At 38.9% G+C, this 15,728-nt stretch overlaps 1 protein-coding gene across 1 annotated transcript in view; it reads right to left on the bottom strand.

The window, feature by feature from the left end:
• Positions 1-205: 205 nt before the first annotated feature.
• The window catches only part of PIEZO2 (piezo type mechanosensitive ion channel component 2), a 236,222-nt gene continuing 220,699 nt past the window's right edge, over positions 206-15,728 (bottom strand). Inside the window, exons 47-55 of the mRNA XM_031058868.1 lie at positions 14,399-14,557; positions 12,947-13,094; positions 10,308-10,496; positions 9,789-9,881; positions 8,493-8,665; positions 7,001-7,117; positions 4,958-5,037; positions 3,496-3,664; positions 206-2,572 (exon numbers count right to left, since the gene is read on the bottom strand). Of these exons, the coding sequence (XP_030914728.1) occupies positions 2,320-2,572; positions 3,496-3,664; positions 4,958-5,037; positions 7,001-7,117; positions 8,493-8,665; positions 9,789-9,881; positions 10,308-10,496; positions 12,947-13,094; positions 14,399-14,557 (1,381 nt within the window). The 3' untranslated portion in view covers positions 206-2,319. The remainder of the gene's footprint in view (positions 2,573-3,495; positions 3,665-4,957; positions 5,038-7,000; positions 7,118-8,492; positions 8,666-9,788; positions 9,882-10,307; positions 10,497-12,946; positions 13,095-14,398; positions 14,558-15,728) is intronic.

The following is a 15,728-nucleotide window of genomic DNA, read 5'->3' as shown; positions in this document are numbered from 1 at the left end:
GTGTTAATAAAGATGCTACATGGTCCTGGTCCCAGGACTGACCACCTAGAATGCCCCTGGAAATTGGCTGCCAGTTCAACTTTACTGACAGCTGGGCTCAAAGGATGGTCTGGTACACTCCTCACCCATTTCAGGTAGCTACCCAGTCCAAATCAGTGATTTGACTGTAGGCTGTTTTAAAAATAAATAAATTAAAAAAAAAAAAAACAACAGAAGAATCCTTTTATTTTCAAAGTTTGATCAATCCATGAAAGAAAGAGCAGCACATTTTTTGCAAAGCCCAAATAACTGTACAGCTCATTCTGAAGACAGATTTTTCCCAACAAAAAGGAAGTGCCTGTTGAAGAGAAGGAACCAGGAAGGGAGCTTGGACCAATTGTGGCCAGCATGACTCTGCTGGCTGGTACCTTTAGAGACACACTGCATCCTTCACACTTCTCCTTCCAGTGTTCATCTCCTTAAAATCACTGAACACCCAGGTGAGGATCCATCCAACTATGAAAGATATTTTAGCATCCCTGAGTGCTATGTCAGGGCTGCCCTGTATATTGCAATTTTCATTCACAGGACCTATGGAAGAAATGGAGCAAAACTTTGCAGGGGGGAATGCTGCCTGGGTGTATGAGCAGCCACCTTTTCACTTCAGAGGAAATCAGGTTGTCTTCCAGTGAGTTCCAGTCATCAGATTATTTTATTGTTACAATATCATGAAGCAATTTTTATTTTGTGCACATCAAGGTGCTCAAAGTGTTAGTTTTCACAGTATAGAATGGATGTGACAGCATTTGTCATGGAAGCACTCAGCAGAGTATGTTTCAACTTCATTTAGTTGTGCTGTTTTATGAAGTTCTGCAGTAAAATGTGCCAGCAAATTATGTTAAGTTTCTTTCTGGTGATTAACTAATCATTCATATAATAAATAGCAGCTAACTACAAGAAAGAGATTTATTTGTCACAGATTAAGAAGAATGTCAAACTTTTCCCATTTCATGTAAAAAGGCAGAGGAAAAAATACTTCTAAAATGACTTTGCAACATGTGCTTTATTTTAAGTCATTACTGAATCAAAACTACAAGTATATCCTTTTAACATACCCTACCCACTCAATTATTTTTTTCTCAGTTTTTTCTTTTTTAACATGGAAAGAAACCTACATTGCAATTGTAAATTTTCATGCTGCAATGAGCCATTTGTTTCACTAATAATAGCAATGAAAAAAAAAAGAGGGGCATTTCTCAAGCTCATATGTATGTCTATATTTGGGAACTTAAAAAAAAAACCCGTCTCAGATGTAAAAATGTGACTTGGAATATGTAAACATTTTTGTATACCTGAAAGACTGGAAGAAGAATATCAGCTAACAGCAAAACAAGAGTTGCCTTAAATCATCGAAATGGGAAAAAGCATGTCATGGGGAGCAGAGAGAAGCACACACTACTCAGAGTCTTTAAAGGGTTATAAGAAATGAAGTAGCACATTAGGTCATCGATTTCACTTTCTTTTCTCATCCAATGGAAAGCAGTAATGCTGAAGAGAATGGCCCAGCAGAACACCCCCATAATTCACCATAATTATTCTAGCCATTGGTTAATCTTGACGAAGTGTCAAGTTTCAGTTGCTTTTTCTTTTTCCTGAGAAAAGTCATTGATGTTTGGTGGAAATGTCTCCTGTGACTGTACAAATAAAATAAGGCATTTCAAGAGACTGTTACTTGTTTTCTGACTTGTTTTTACTTTTTTGCTGACAGAGGCTTGTCCACAGTGTCCTTTGTACATCGAAACCTCTGCTTTTCTACAAATGGGTATGGCTAGAATGTCTTCAGTTCCCAGTGTGGCCCTGGGTGCTGGGTGTCCTGAAGGCTCGTCAGTGTCCCATTACTGTAGCTTGAAAGTCAGTGATGTACAACAGCATATTGCACAATCCAAACTGTGTGGCTCCAGAAAGGATTAAGAAGGTACACTGGAGTCATCTGTGGGTTCACTCCTTTCATTTCTCTCTAAGGTGTAATGGTTGTCTGGAAAATTAAATTAGCCAGACAAAGATGCAAACTTTTTGCTGATTAAATTACAAAGCAGTCCCCAGATTGTAGAGGAGTGGCACATTAAAAACAACAAATCATTCAACCTTCTTCACTGTTGATCCTTAATTTGAAAGGCAGCATGGATTCCTAAGGCCATAGCTTCCAGGATTCCCTTCAGTGAAAAATCATTGCTACCCAACTATAAAAGGCTTAGCTCTTAAGAGAATATTGTGCTTTTTTTCTTTTTCCTTTAAAATTCAGATTTTACCAACTTGATTTGCAGTGTGATGCCAAAGAGATCAATTAGTTTTTTCCCTAGTCCACTTGATCATAGTCTCTGGTGAGCGATACAGGAATATTAGCTTGGCGTACAGGTCTTCCTCTAGTTCCAGTTCTCCAGTCTCTCGCACCAGGAAAATGTCAGTACACAGCTTCAGGATCCGGTCTACATTGGGCAGCTCCTCAAACATGATGGAGTGAGAGATCCCGCTGAAAAATTCACGGACAAACTTCCCTATCACCAGGACAACTGAGGCATACAATCCCATAATGCTGAAAAGAAAGAAAGGAAGAGTTGAAATCGTGCCTCGTAAAAGGGCAGCCAAGTGTGAGGAAGCTCATCCACATGGCTAACTGTAGTCTGTCAGTGGGCTGACTGTCAATTTCTAATTAGGGTCATGTTTCTGCTGTGCCACAGGATGAAGGAAAATAAGATTTCTTCAAAGACCTCACAAATCTGGAATCATAAACAGCTGACTGCTGTTTAGCTGCTGACTAAAATTCTTTGACCCCAGTTGCTGATGGTTGCATGTCCTGCCTGCTACAGCTTGGAAGTCACAATTGGAAATCTGACAGCAGCTAAAAGCAAATAATCTGTCAGGTTTCATATTTAATTTTTTATTAAATATGTTTTTTTGTCTTTTTCCAAGCTGATTTAAATATGTTTAATTAAGGTATATGTAACTGGTGACAAACTAACATTTTCCCTGATAATCTTTCTATGGGGACTTCTCCAAGATCCTACCAGAAGGGTGTATCTCCTGGGAATGCTTAGTCTCCTGCCTTCCTCTGTCTGTGGAGATGTATTTCATAACTCTTTCACACCCAGGGTCCTGGCTACAAGATTGAGAAGGTCACCAAAACCAGGCAGAGTTCGGGCAGAACTTGACCTGCAGCTGAACTAACAAATTTTGAGTTATTTCTCTTCAGTAGGAAATTGGTGTGAAAGGTGCTTCTGTTTTTATTTCCACTGGAGAGCAGTTATCAGGGTATAATACTAACCTTGCAAATATTAATCCTTCTACAGACAATATTAATAGACATGGATTTGAAAATCTCACAAAACCCCTTTTCAAAATGTTGTAATGTTCAAACACTACAACAATGACAAAAAATATACCCCCAAATCAGCAAATAGTCACTTCTACTTCTATCTTATGTACTTTATTTAATTTTATGTAAAGATTTCCTCTTACCCATAACCAGCCAAGAATCCAAGGCTTGGTGGACTGACTTTATCACTGAATATGAAGAGTTCAAGACTCTCATGAAGCGTTTTATGTCTTTTTCCAAGCTGATTCAAAACCCACCATTCTTCAGACTCATTTTTGACAAGGGAAACTGTAATATTTTCCCATTTGCAGTCTATTGAAGAAAAGAAGTGTTAGTATATATACACCAAGAATTGCAAAAATCAAACATTTTGAGACAGATACTTCAAATATCTGCATTATAAAATGACTGAACAATGCAGAAGCAAAATTCTTCTAACTCCATTTTACATTATTTCTGTATACAAAATTATAAAACCCAGACTTCTATGTTTTTTCTTCTGCAAAGCTTATCTGAATCTGCATTAAATATTTAAAATATTTCATATCACCTACATACTCTTCTGTACAACTGTCAAAGAATTTTGGTATTTTCAGGCCAAAATATCAACAGCACTCATCACTTCTGCATTTCAGGCTTATAGAAACACATTGAACCTGGAAGGATAGCAGGCAGCTTTTGTATCTCAAAGGGAAACTATCACCATGAACCATTTGTGTCTGATATAAAAGATATTATTCTCTTGTATTAACAAAAAGGTGCTATCCTGTTTTATGCATACTGATCACACAGACAGGAGATGAACTCTGGTCTTCCTGAGAGTGCATTAGCAGTGTATGCATTAAAGCCCTTCCAAAGAAACTCAGATTAGGGACCTGAACAATGACAGTGAAGCACTCATAACTTATGTCTACTGACAGAGCTGGGTTCAGAATTATTTTTCTTGATGAATCTTGACAAGAACATACTAAATAGCACTACTACTATTACATTCAAACTCCAAATTTAGCCTCTGTTGAGAAAATTGCTCTTAGATAAAGACTTGTTCCTACTATTCCAACCCAACAGGTTTTTCACACGTATGTATGTGCATGGGTGCACGTATTCTGTATGTCTGTGAGTACCTGTATGGATTCTGAAATTCAAGGAGTTATTTAAAGTGGATTCTTTGTAGCCAATAGAGAAGGAATAGCTTAAAAAAACATAAAAATAATGCAGTGCCATTATTTAAGCTGAGGAGCTGCATTTGCAGACATGCAAAACTACTGACTGTTCATGGCAAGGTAGCAGGGAGATGTGGAGAAATGAAACTTGTAATCACTTACACATAAAACAAAGGAAAAGAGTTCCTAAAGCAGACTTGAAGGAGACAGACTTCATCCTTAGAGTCCATACTGTTAAATCCAAAGCTAGAATATGTGGAGATGCATTTTCTGCCTTATACTGTACTACCTTATCTCTCCTCAAGCTTGAAGACACCAAGTAGAAACCATTTTAAGTGCATTTAAGACTGAGGTGCCCCATAGCAGCTGTGAATGTACAAGTGTGAGTGCTGCCTGGCACTTCTTTAAACCATACTCTGTTTTCCATGGTGTGGAGACATACCTTTCAATAGCTGCTTTATGGGTTTTGCCAGAGAATCACTAGGAGCCTTGATGTAGTATGGATACACTTCCTCTAATGTTCTGGAAAAAAAATAAGAAATCAAATATTTCATATTTTTATACCTCTAAAATAATTTAGAAACACCTAACAGTGCTATACACAGTTCCCAGTAATTCTTGTGTTAAGTTATGACTTCACAGTGTTCAGATGTCACATCTGAAAATTAACTGGATTTTTCAGCTATGTTTTTTCAGAACTTCAGCAGAGAGTTCTGTCCATAATGTCACCATTCATACACCATGAATTCCACATGGCTGGGGCACGTGTGTTTGCATGGAATGCAGACTTTATATTTTGTTTAAAAAAAGCTGCTTTTATAGTCAGCAATAAAGTATATAATAAAGGCAGCACATTGCCAGTAGCAAACAAGCTAGAAAAATATGTTGTGAGCACAGCTATTACTTCAGAATTGCTCGGTGTTTCGATAATAACACTGAAAAGAATAAGAATTTTTGCCAAATTTTTCATTGGGAAATATTTTCACAGCTTTTAGGTGGATTTCAAACTTCTAAAGAAAGACGTTTGTAAAAGTTCTTCCACAGGACTCAAAATCAAATCATCTTGAGCGAGAATAAATACCAGTATCTAGAGGGAGACACATTTCATTAAAAGCAGAAACACTGTCCTAACATTTTCCTCAAATGACTGAAAAATTCCAGGGAAGAGGAGCTCTCAGATAAATCCTGTGACACTTGGCTACATTGCATACACCAGACTGAGAAGAACAAGAGTGGCCAATTGAAAATCCGTTCTGATCACTCCAGCAGGTCCAAGAAAAGGTCAGCAGCTGAATTGCCCCAGGAGAGGTGGCAGAAAGCCTCCCGCAGAAGTATCTGAATGGCTAATAGCTATCATTTTCCACAATCATTATCACAACCATTTTTCCTTTATGACCAAGTAAAAAAACCTTAAATCTACAAACCTACTGCAAGACAGGCAAATGCAGCTATATTGTCTACATTACTGCTTGCCTTTAGCAAAGAGAGAATTATTAATTAATTACTTCTTCCCATGAATGAGAAAAATCTACCCTCTGCGGCCCTACATCACCTCAGGAAATATTGCTGTGTCTTCACACAGCAGAAAAGAGGCATCAAGTATTTTTTATTTGCAATGATCACATGTGCAATAACAGTCTGTTTGTATGTACAAGTGTGTGTGGGTGCAGAAAAACAGCTGTGCACAAAAAAGGCAAATCTAATTTCTACCTACTAGCAGATAAGAACCTCTCAGAGTTTTCACAATCCCAGTTGGTCTCAGCTTAAACTTTTCAACTCTTTTGGCCACAAATCAGAACAAGTGGCCTTCAGGGATGATGTGTTGGCTTAGCAGTACTTAGAAACTACTGCTGTAAAGTAATCCCCAGTGAGAAGGCGGAAGAGGAAGAGCCAGACTCTTTTCAGATCTAAAAGGAGTCACCACTGTGGTTAATGCTATAAGGCAATATCTGTAGAATAATGTTTGATATTCATATGAAGGGCATGCCTTGTGAACTTCCATCACAGGAAAAGATCTGATGTCAGAAACAACTGCAGATGTTACCCTTTGACCGCAGTGATTTAACACTTCCTCACCAATCTAGTACTATTCAGGAGTAACAATGTGAGATAGTTATTTAGAACAAAAAAATCTTCAATACAACATCCTCAGATCAAGTTGGACTGATGTAAATCAAAGGTGAGTTGAACTAAGAATATACTGAACTTGTGCTTATCCAATAAATCAAAGAAAAGTTACTAATAGCTTCACCATGCTTGTTGTTGATGATCATGTGTTCAGGGTCCTCTCAGCCTACATTTATAATAGGAAACAAGTTTTCACCTTTACTATTACTATTACTTGGTTTCAGTGCTGTTGGCATCTGTTATTAGAGGGGGATAAGTGGGCAGACAAATGAAACATTTGCACAAGCTTGACCACCTTAGGAAATCAGGCTTCAAAGGGGAAAAGTTTGCATATAAATAGAAAAAGAAAATAACTTACACCTTTTCTGGTTGATTTTCAGCCATCATTGTAGCAATATTTATTCTGGTATGTTTTTTTAGTGGGAAGGTAAGTTTATCTGATGCTATTTCAGCCTTGGCACCAAGGGAGAGATTCCTGTTATAAGTAAAAAGGAAAACACATTGACAACCTTCAACGAGAGCATAACCTAAGCTGGGTGAGGCAGCTGCTGCGAGCTACAGAGAAACATCCGTGGCAGATGATGTGCAAAGGCAGAAATTGTGTATGCTGCCTCTGTGACACAACAGGCCTACCTTACTGCTGCTTGTGGCCTCCTGGCCTAGAAGAAAGGCAGCAGTCAAGCAGAAGGTCACTGTGGTAAGTCCATAACATTTTCAGTCATTCATGTTCACAGAGTATCCCACAAGATACAATCTGAGGGTGAAAAATGTCTCTTTGCACTAGTGTATGTAGTCATGCACTAGTGCTTGTAGCCATGAAAGCATATGGGCAAACTGAGTAGCAGTACCAAAAATTAATGGAAGCCTCAGAAATGATGGAATGATGTAATTCACCAGCTAATAGCTTGTGCTTCCAGGAAAATAAGGGGTGGGAGGAGGGGGAAGTCAAATAAAGTTGAATTAAGTGTGCAGATTCATTACAAGCCTATTTCTGACTGTGGAAGAACAGACCCAGCATGTCCAGAGCTCCCACAGAAAATAGACTGACCTGCTTCTTGTGCGTAGTCTTTCAACAATCCAGCTTCTACTTCCAAGGAAACATGTAAATAAGGGTGCAAAGGAACTTGGATTCCATGGAGTGATGACTTAACTCCAATTTAATCTGGTAATCTACAGAAACCCCGTCTGGCAGACAGTAGCCAGCAAATGACCTTGATGACTGGGTGCGCTCTAGCCTGAGTGCAAAAACTTTATACTCCAGGCTGTCTGTTTCAAGAACATCGCTGTAAAGTCAGTTCACTGGGGCAAGAAAGCTCACATGAGCAAAGGTCTCCACAAAATGGATCTGTGCTATTGTTATGTTATTTGCACATAAAAATTGTTGTTGTCACTTCCAGACTCCCTTAATAAGAGGATGAAGAACTTCTGTTTGTATTTCCTCATAGGTTTTCTGCCTTAACTAGGTCTAAGTGAATACCCTCTCCATAAATGTTAGCAAGGTTGTTGTTAAGGGCAGTTAATTGGAACATCCCCACCTAAAACTGGATAAAAAATTCTTGCTTTTTCTTCCTTCCTGTCAAACCCCATTGAAAATTCCACCTGGACATTTTAAATAATCTATTTGGTAGTGGCTCCACTTCTTTATTTTTTGAGAACTGCAGGCAACAAATGTTTTCATGGGTAACAAAACAGACTTCTCTCTGGCTCTCTCCCTCCTACTCTCAGTTTTTTGCTCTGCCATACAATAGAATTTGCTAAAGAACTAAACCAAAAATGCAATGTGGACCTGTTCTACTGAGCTAATGCTTGGCAAATGATCCATCCATCTCATAACAACTTTGTTTAATTACCTCTGAATGGTCCATGAAATAACTAAAGTGAAATCAGCATCCAAGTCTCTAAGTCCCTGTATCATTTTATTTCTGCTGGGAGGGCTGATGGTCCATAAAGAGTTTGAATTTCCCTCCAGGTCTGCTCGAGTTATATCTTCCCTTGCATAGCCCTCTAGAAACTGCAAGGCAGCCTGTAGGTGCAGAAGAGGAAAAGAAAATTTCAGTGCAGTGATATTCACAAGACACAGAACCACATTTCCCAGTCAGACAGATTTTTAAATGTTTGATTAATTGTAAGTGCAGTGGTGTGCACTGATTGTTTTCCTCAGGTACCAGCTGGGGCTTGAGACAGAAAGGGGAATCAACAAAATATAGCCAAGCTAAAAAGGCAAAACAAAAATGGCCTCATTGTTTGATGGCCATGTTGGCTAAAGCAAGTCTAAGAGTTCATGAAACAAACTCTGTAGAGGCTATTTAAACTCGAGTTAAAATTTTACTCTGTCTTTTGTTAAGTATCTTTCTGCATAGAAAAGTGCCTGCAAAGGATGAACCAACTCGAAGCTCATAACTTCCAAATGCATCTAGGTTTCAATATTAGCGCTATTGTACATGGGCTAGGTGGTAGGATCTAAGATCAAATTCTAATATCAAATTCTTTAATGAGCTAGTAGCAAGCACTTCTTTTAAAGTTATATCTGATCAAATGTTAGTTACATTAGCAATACAACAGCTCCTACTAATTACTAGTCCTTTTCCTGTAGAAACTTGTGGAAACTGGGCATGTTGCTCCATGAAGCATTGAGACTACGCTTAAATGCTTTTTTTTTGACATTTTAATGTCAAAAAATTTCTAGGCTATGCATACTTTCTTTTGACAGCACCACCATTCACCACTGGAAGTTGAAAGATGTGTGCTCTAGAAAGGAGCATGGGGCTTCGAAGTGCATAAGGCACTGCTTTGTCCCCACAGCACATTTTCTTTGGCAGTACACAAACAGCATCACATCTCCTGAGGGTTTGGGTCATTTAGAGGGTAGGCTTTCATTCAGACAACAGGACACTTAGGGTTTCTGCCTTCCAGGATTTTGTGCAAAGATGTCTGCATTAATGGTAACTTGTCTCACCATAACGCAGCACTGTCCTGACAAATTATGTGTCTGAACTTTTTTTCATGCAAATCCTCTTTATAGAAATATCTTCCAATTGATGACAGCACTGATGACCACTTACACCTACACAAACAAAACTCACAAAAGGCCTCCATGGAAACATGCGCACATTTTTAAGTAATGAGGTATTCTACTTTTCACTTACAGTGTTACCCCTATAGCTTCTCAGAAAGTCATTGAACTCATTCGGATCCAAACTTTTGAGCTGATTCTGCTGAGCACTCATGGTAAAAATAGGCTGGGAAACAAAAGAACACATGCTTATCACATTTACTTCACATTGGCTGCTACATACACAGTCCAGCATCCTGTGCATCACAGTCCAAGACAATTATGGCACTCAATTCAACAAGACAATGTTATAATCTCCTTCCTCTGAGATGCAAGCTGCCTACAATTACCTTATATCTACCATGTGGACCTGTAGGATAACTTACTTTCCACTGCCAGTAGAGGCTGGTTTTAACTTGAAAATGAGGATAATATTTTACATCAGTGATAAAGTAACATATCTTTAACCCAAAAGGGGTCATTTATGGAAGCTTGCCAGGTACCTTGCATAAAGCAGGAGAGTTCAATTGAATGGAAGGAAGAAGAAATGGCACAAGGAAATATTTGCATTAGCAAAAAACGGAGTTTGCTTTTAGTGTTTCTTCTTTTTTACCTGATAACCTCCTAGAGTTATTGTGATTGATACATCTAGAGGCTTGTTGGTGATGCCTGCAACAGATTTGATTAAAGACATGAAGAGCAGTGGGAACCAGACAATACAAATCAGCAAGACGATAATCATGCCACCCATTCCATACTTCACAACTTTCTTTTTCTTCTGGCCTCTTGGTTGGGGATATCTCTGCAAAAGCAAACAGCAGTATGGTAACATCTCTTCTATCAAAGGTACACTTCATAAGATTTGATGGGTGAATATATAATGATCTTAAGGCTTCCCATCTCTTGTGGTTATTTGCTACCCCATTATCATGACAGCTATTTTGAGATTTTTTTAGCCAAACCTGCACAGACACCCAATTTCTGATGGTAACAGAGAGAAGTGACAAGTGAACCCATAATGTGTGTCCAGTGTGAAAAATATTGTAAACCTCAGTGATTTTGATTCTTCACAACCATAAAAAAAGAAGAATTTAGGTACGATAATTTGATTTTTTTTTGCCTAAGTGCTAGCATGAACTCACAAGAACAATATATAAAACAATAACAGAAACAGCGATACAACAATTTGTTCCAAAAACTGCTATCATGAGGGACTCACTTTCTTGTATTTGCACTTCTAAAAAGTTTTATCACAGAACCCCTTAAGGCAGATTTCCTCTCACAGGTCTTGAAATGCTGCAAACTGTATATTGTGGCAGATGGGGGGAGTGGGAAAACTGTTTGCCAGCAACTGACATAAACAATCAGTAAAATTTCTGATATTGCACTACCTCCACATTCATTTCACACCTCACTTACAGTATTTCTAAGAGTTCACAGGCTTGATCCAATCTGTTTCTACACTGGCTCCATTTAATTAATGTTAAAAATGTTGTTGCCATTCCTAAAGTCTGGATACTGCTGATGTAACATCCTTCTCCTTCTTAGCTTCTGAGAACAAAAGTGACTGCTTTTCTTCTCCCTTCAAAGCAGATCACATGGCATGTCTGTTCTGCCTTGCCCATAATTCCTGTCCTCTGCTATTTGCCTCACAACTGAATACTCTTAATACTCTTACCATCCTGTAAAATGTATTACTTTCACTGTAATTTATTTTGGTGTAATTCTCTTACTGTGGTTTAACTCCACAGTGTTTAGTAGCTTATCCTCCATGCATTGCATACCACATGTGCAAAATAAATATGGACTGTACTGCACTGCACCTCAAACACCCCAGGAATCTGGCTTTCAGGAAATTGTTCTTGGTTTGCAACATAAAGCCCTATGAGAATATTACATTTGTAATACAATGCTATATTTAAAACAAATTATTTACTTTTCAAAAGCAGTGTATCAAGTAATTTGTCTCATGCTACAGAATAGTATTCTCATTAAAATATCCTATCAAGATCAGCAGGGATATTATTATTATTATTATTATTATTATTAGTCTGGAGGATATTAGTTCAGGCACTTCTAATGATGTTATAGAACATCTCAGAGGGACTCTAGCAGTCCAAATACTTAGGCATTCTATTCAGTGAGAGAGAGAACCAAATACTTCAACAATAAAGTGGTAAAGTTGTGACACAGTTATTTTTCTGTATGGCATTAGAACATACATGCCAGCTTAGACATGGGAATCTTCTCATGACAGATCTCTGCTACACATAATGTGAATCGTAGTGTAAAAAATGTGATGAGACAGAGAGCCAAAGTAGAGCTGGGTTACTACTTCCCCAACCCCTGAAGTTCTTCAGAACTCCTTCCATTCATGGCAGAAGTGGGAGTCACAGAGAAAAAGCCTATATGCATGATTTGTGTGCACTGTAGCTCTGAGTTAATCTACATGATATACTTAGAAAGCCATTGCCATTAAGAGACAGGATTATAATAAAAGTAGAAATACGTCAGTAACACTTAAAAGTAAATCCACTTCAATACAGATGTAGAATTTCTGACTGGTTTGGTCACTCTTAAAATAATGTTTAATATCTTTTTAAAATTGGCAAAATGAGCAAGCATATGGTTGCAATCTTTATAGCAGTTACAGAGAATCCAGAATTTGCAAGTTTAATTTGAACTGAAGCTTAAATGATTTAAAGAGTCTGAAATTTCAGTGAGACAAATGGTGGGTTTATCTGGCCTGCAGTTCAGTTCTGGATGTGCAGGGACTCTCCTGGAAAAAAGGAGCCAGCTGAGTTCCCTCTGCAGTTACATGAACCCAGTGTCCCTACATTGCGGGGCATGAGCTCTTCCTTCTACTGAGCTTTCTCCTCAGCTGCAGCTTCCCTGCTACTCCAGGTTACTCATTTAGCTGGGTGTGACTGTGTGAATACCAGGACTTCCAACCCCAGCCTTGAAACCCAGGCATGCAATTAAACCAGCAGGCCCATGCTTCTGGAGTTCACATTAATGGTGGAAAAATCAGCTGGGCACAAAAGAGAAGCCATTTGAAGTTTCATTTGTGGCGACTGCCAACTAACATAAAGTATCCAACAGTCTGGATATTTCTGAACCACAAGTGCCAGGCATATCTTCCAACAAACTTTTTGTGGCGGATTCCTCAATTATTTAGGGACTCATGATTATTTCTCTTCCCTCCTGCATGGGGGAGAGAAGGTCTGAATCACTCATATAGGGTTTCCTTACTTTTTCTGACTCTCGCCAACACTTCAGGATGAATATGTGAGCATAGATATCTTCAACACAGATCCAGCTGGAAAGACTGAGAGTGGTATCAGTCCAAACCCAGTCCATCACTGCTCTCAGCTCGGTCAAAAATGGAACCAGGCGGAACCTGAAGGGAGACCACAGCAGATAACTTGACAGAAACAGAGGCATCACATCAAACAAGCACAGCAAGTGTATGTATGACAAGAGGGAGAATTAAGACAACATGAAAAGAGCTTAATTGGGGATTCTTAAGCACAAATACAATCACATCCTGAAATTGCCATAGCTTGTTACTCTAGATCTTCTTGCCAGGCCATAAATATGCTTATGCATCATTATGTCCATAATTGTGATTGAGCCCCTGATGGAATAGTACAAGATTTCCTAGATTCCTCTGACCCGGGAGAGGAGTGCCCGTTTTCTACAGGATGGTGGGATTAATTTTACACCTTCTTACACCAAGTGTTGCATGGCATCTTTGCAGTAGGTGGGCAGCCCTCTGCTGCATATGGAACTGGGCTTTGTGACTCAGGGTTAAACAGCAGAAGAAGGTAGGAATCAACAGGAAATGAACATGCAATGAGCAGCTGTTAAAAGGGCACCATTCCCTTTCCTAGTCCCACACTTTAAAGAGTATTTCATGTGAGGAAAGCTTTCTTCTGTAACTTTTCCTTGGAATGCAAGAAGCCCATACTGCAAATACTGTGAAAAGGCTGAAATGACTCAATTTTTTTCTATGAATTACACATATGCTTCAAACTGGCTTAATCACAAGGCCACTGTAACAGTGTAAATGGAGGATGTGGTCTGCTTGTGTAAAACCACCTTTCACTCTGAGATAATGCTGTGCCTGTTCCTTGTCCTAACACCCCGAACTTCTGCGGAGTTTCAAATGTGTAACACTTCTCAAAGCAAACATATTTTCTTTTGTGCTTATTTTTAAGTTCCTATTTCTCAGGGGTGTTGTCTTTCACTCCATTCCTTTCACCTGCTGAGGTATAGCAGATAGACCTGCTCCAAAGGTCTCTTTGGGATTTGACACCTTATTACTTTTTAGGACTGCAGAACTAATAACATTACCTGTTTTCTTGCACAATGTGTAGCCCCTATTTCTGTTCACAAAGGTGATTTCTTAGAAGTGTTAAAAATGTCTATTTATTTCACAGGGGACTGAATGGCTGACTGGTCTATCAGGCTTCTGGTTTCAGACCAAGAGATGGAATTTTATGAAGTCTGCCTTCCAGAAACAGATTTTTCTTTTTCTTGTGGACTACAGGGGACATATGGCATATACAGGGAGTGCTGTACAAAATTTACTGTCTTATTTCCAGCAGTCTGTGAAGAAAAGTCATTAATAACCGCAGCATTTCACTATAGCAGATCCATATTACACAAAAGAAAGAAGAAAGGCAGTAAATCTATGCTTACCCTTGAAATAAGAACAGGTTGACATAGTTATAACTTTTTGTGAGGAAGTTGCCAAGAACACGAGTTGGATATCCGCAGCGTATCTGATAAGCTGATAAGCCAAAATAAACACATTTCACAAAATACCAGAGCTGGGCAACAGTGTTCTGGCTAAATTTCCTGTAAAGGAAAAGATAAAGGAAAATTATGAGCTTTGTATCTGTGCATGACCAAATTAGCTTGAAATGGTTTTTTGCTCCTGGCAGTTTCCCCTTCCTGAGGTCCTGTGAAAAGGCCTTGGTTGCTGATCCCATGGCAGGGTTAAAAGAGTATTGGAAAGACACTGAGTGAAAAAGTCTAAAACTATCATCCACTGCCACCTCAGGCTCCCAAAATAGTGAAGGCTTTGGGCAGTGCCCTCTCCCTCTGCATGCCGAAGGTCTCTTGCTGCCCAACACAGACCAGTCTTCCTCAGCCCCCATGATGGCTCAATCCTCTGAGTCCTGGGCAGGGGCTCAATCAAAGCAGCTTTAGTGGCTACTTGTGCTCATGGCAGCACCTCATACAGAAATTTAAGATAGAGTGACCTCTGAAAATAGTTTCTGCCCTTCCCTGCTTGACTCAAGTCTTATTCCAACAAATAGTTCAGACAGCTCTTCACTTTCTCTTCTCCAGACTGAACTAACCCTCAGCCTCTCCTCACATGTGCCATTCTGGTTGTTATTCAATAGCACAGTGGATCTGCAGCAGATGCCTCATGATGGACAGCATTTGCCAGCCAGCCATAACCCAATATTTTCAATTAAATCCCACAGAAGCATTTTAATTAAGAAATTTGCAGGGGGCTCTAATCTCACTTAGAAGGAACACAGGATGTTTCAGATACAGATTTGATATTAACAACTTGATATAGATTTCTCAAAAGCACAAAGTCAAAATTATTTTATTTCCTAACAATTCTCAATGTGCAGTAGATAAGAGATCCATTTGAAATTTTTTTTTTAATTTGTGCACAATTGCTACTTCACTTTCTTTTTGAGAGGAAGTGAGACTTTTCAGTCTTCTTTTACACTATAAACCTATTTCTTTTTTCCCAATAAAATAACTTGACTGTTAATGTAGTATAAGGTGCCCAGGTGATACACTCAATTTCCATGGACAGCAAATGGAGTGAGGGAAATACTTCAAGGCTACTTAAAGTAGGAAGAGGGAAGTTAGCCAAATGCTATGGACAGAACCTTAACACCTCTGCACTGCAGACTGCAGTGGTCAGTGCCCTGAGCATGAAAAGTTAAATGAAAAATGAAATGGTAAATGACAAATGCTAGATTTGGGAGTGAGCCTAACCAGA

The sequence above is a fragment of the Geospiza fortis genome, unplaced genomic scaffold (genome assembly GCF_000277835.1).
Source record: "Geospiza fortis unplaced genomic scaffold, GeoFor_1.0 scaffold100, whole genome shotgun sequence".
Classification (NCBI taxonomy): domain Eukaryota; kingdom Metazoa; phylum Chordata; class Aves; order Passeriformes; family Thraupidae; genus Geospiza; species Geospiza fortis.
This window is presented reverse-complemented; position numbering and strand designations above follow the sequence as displayed.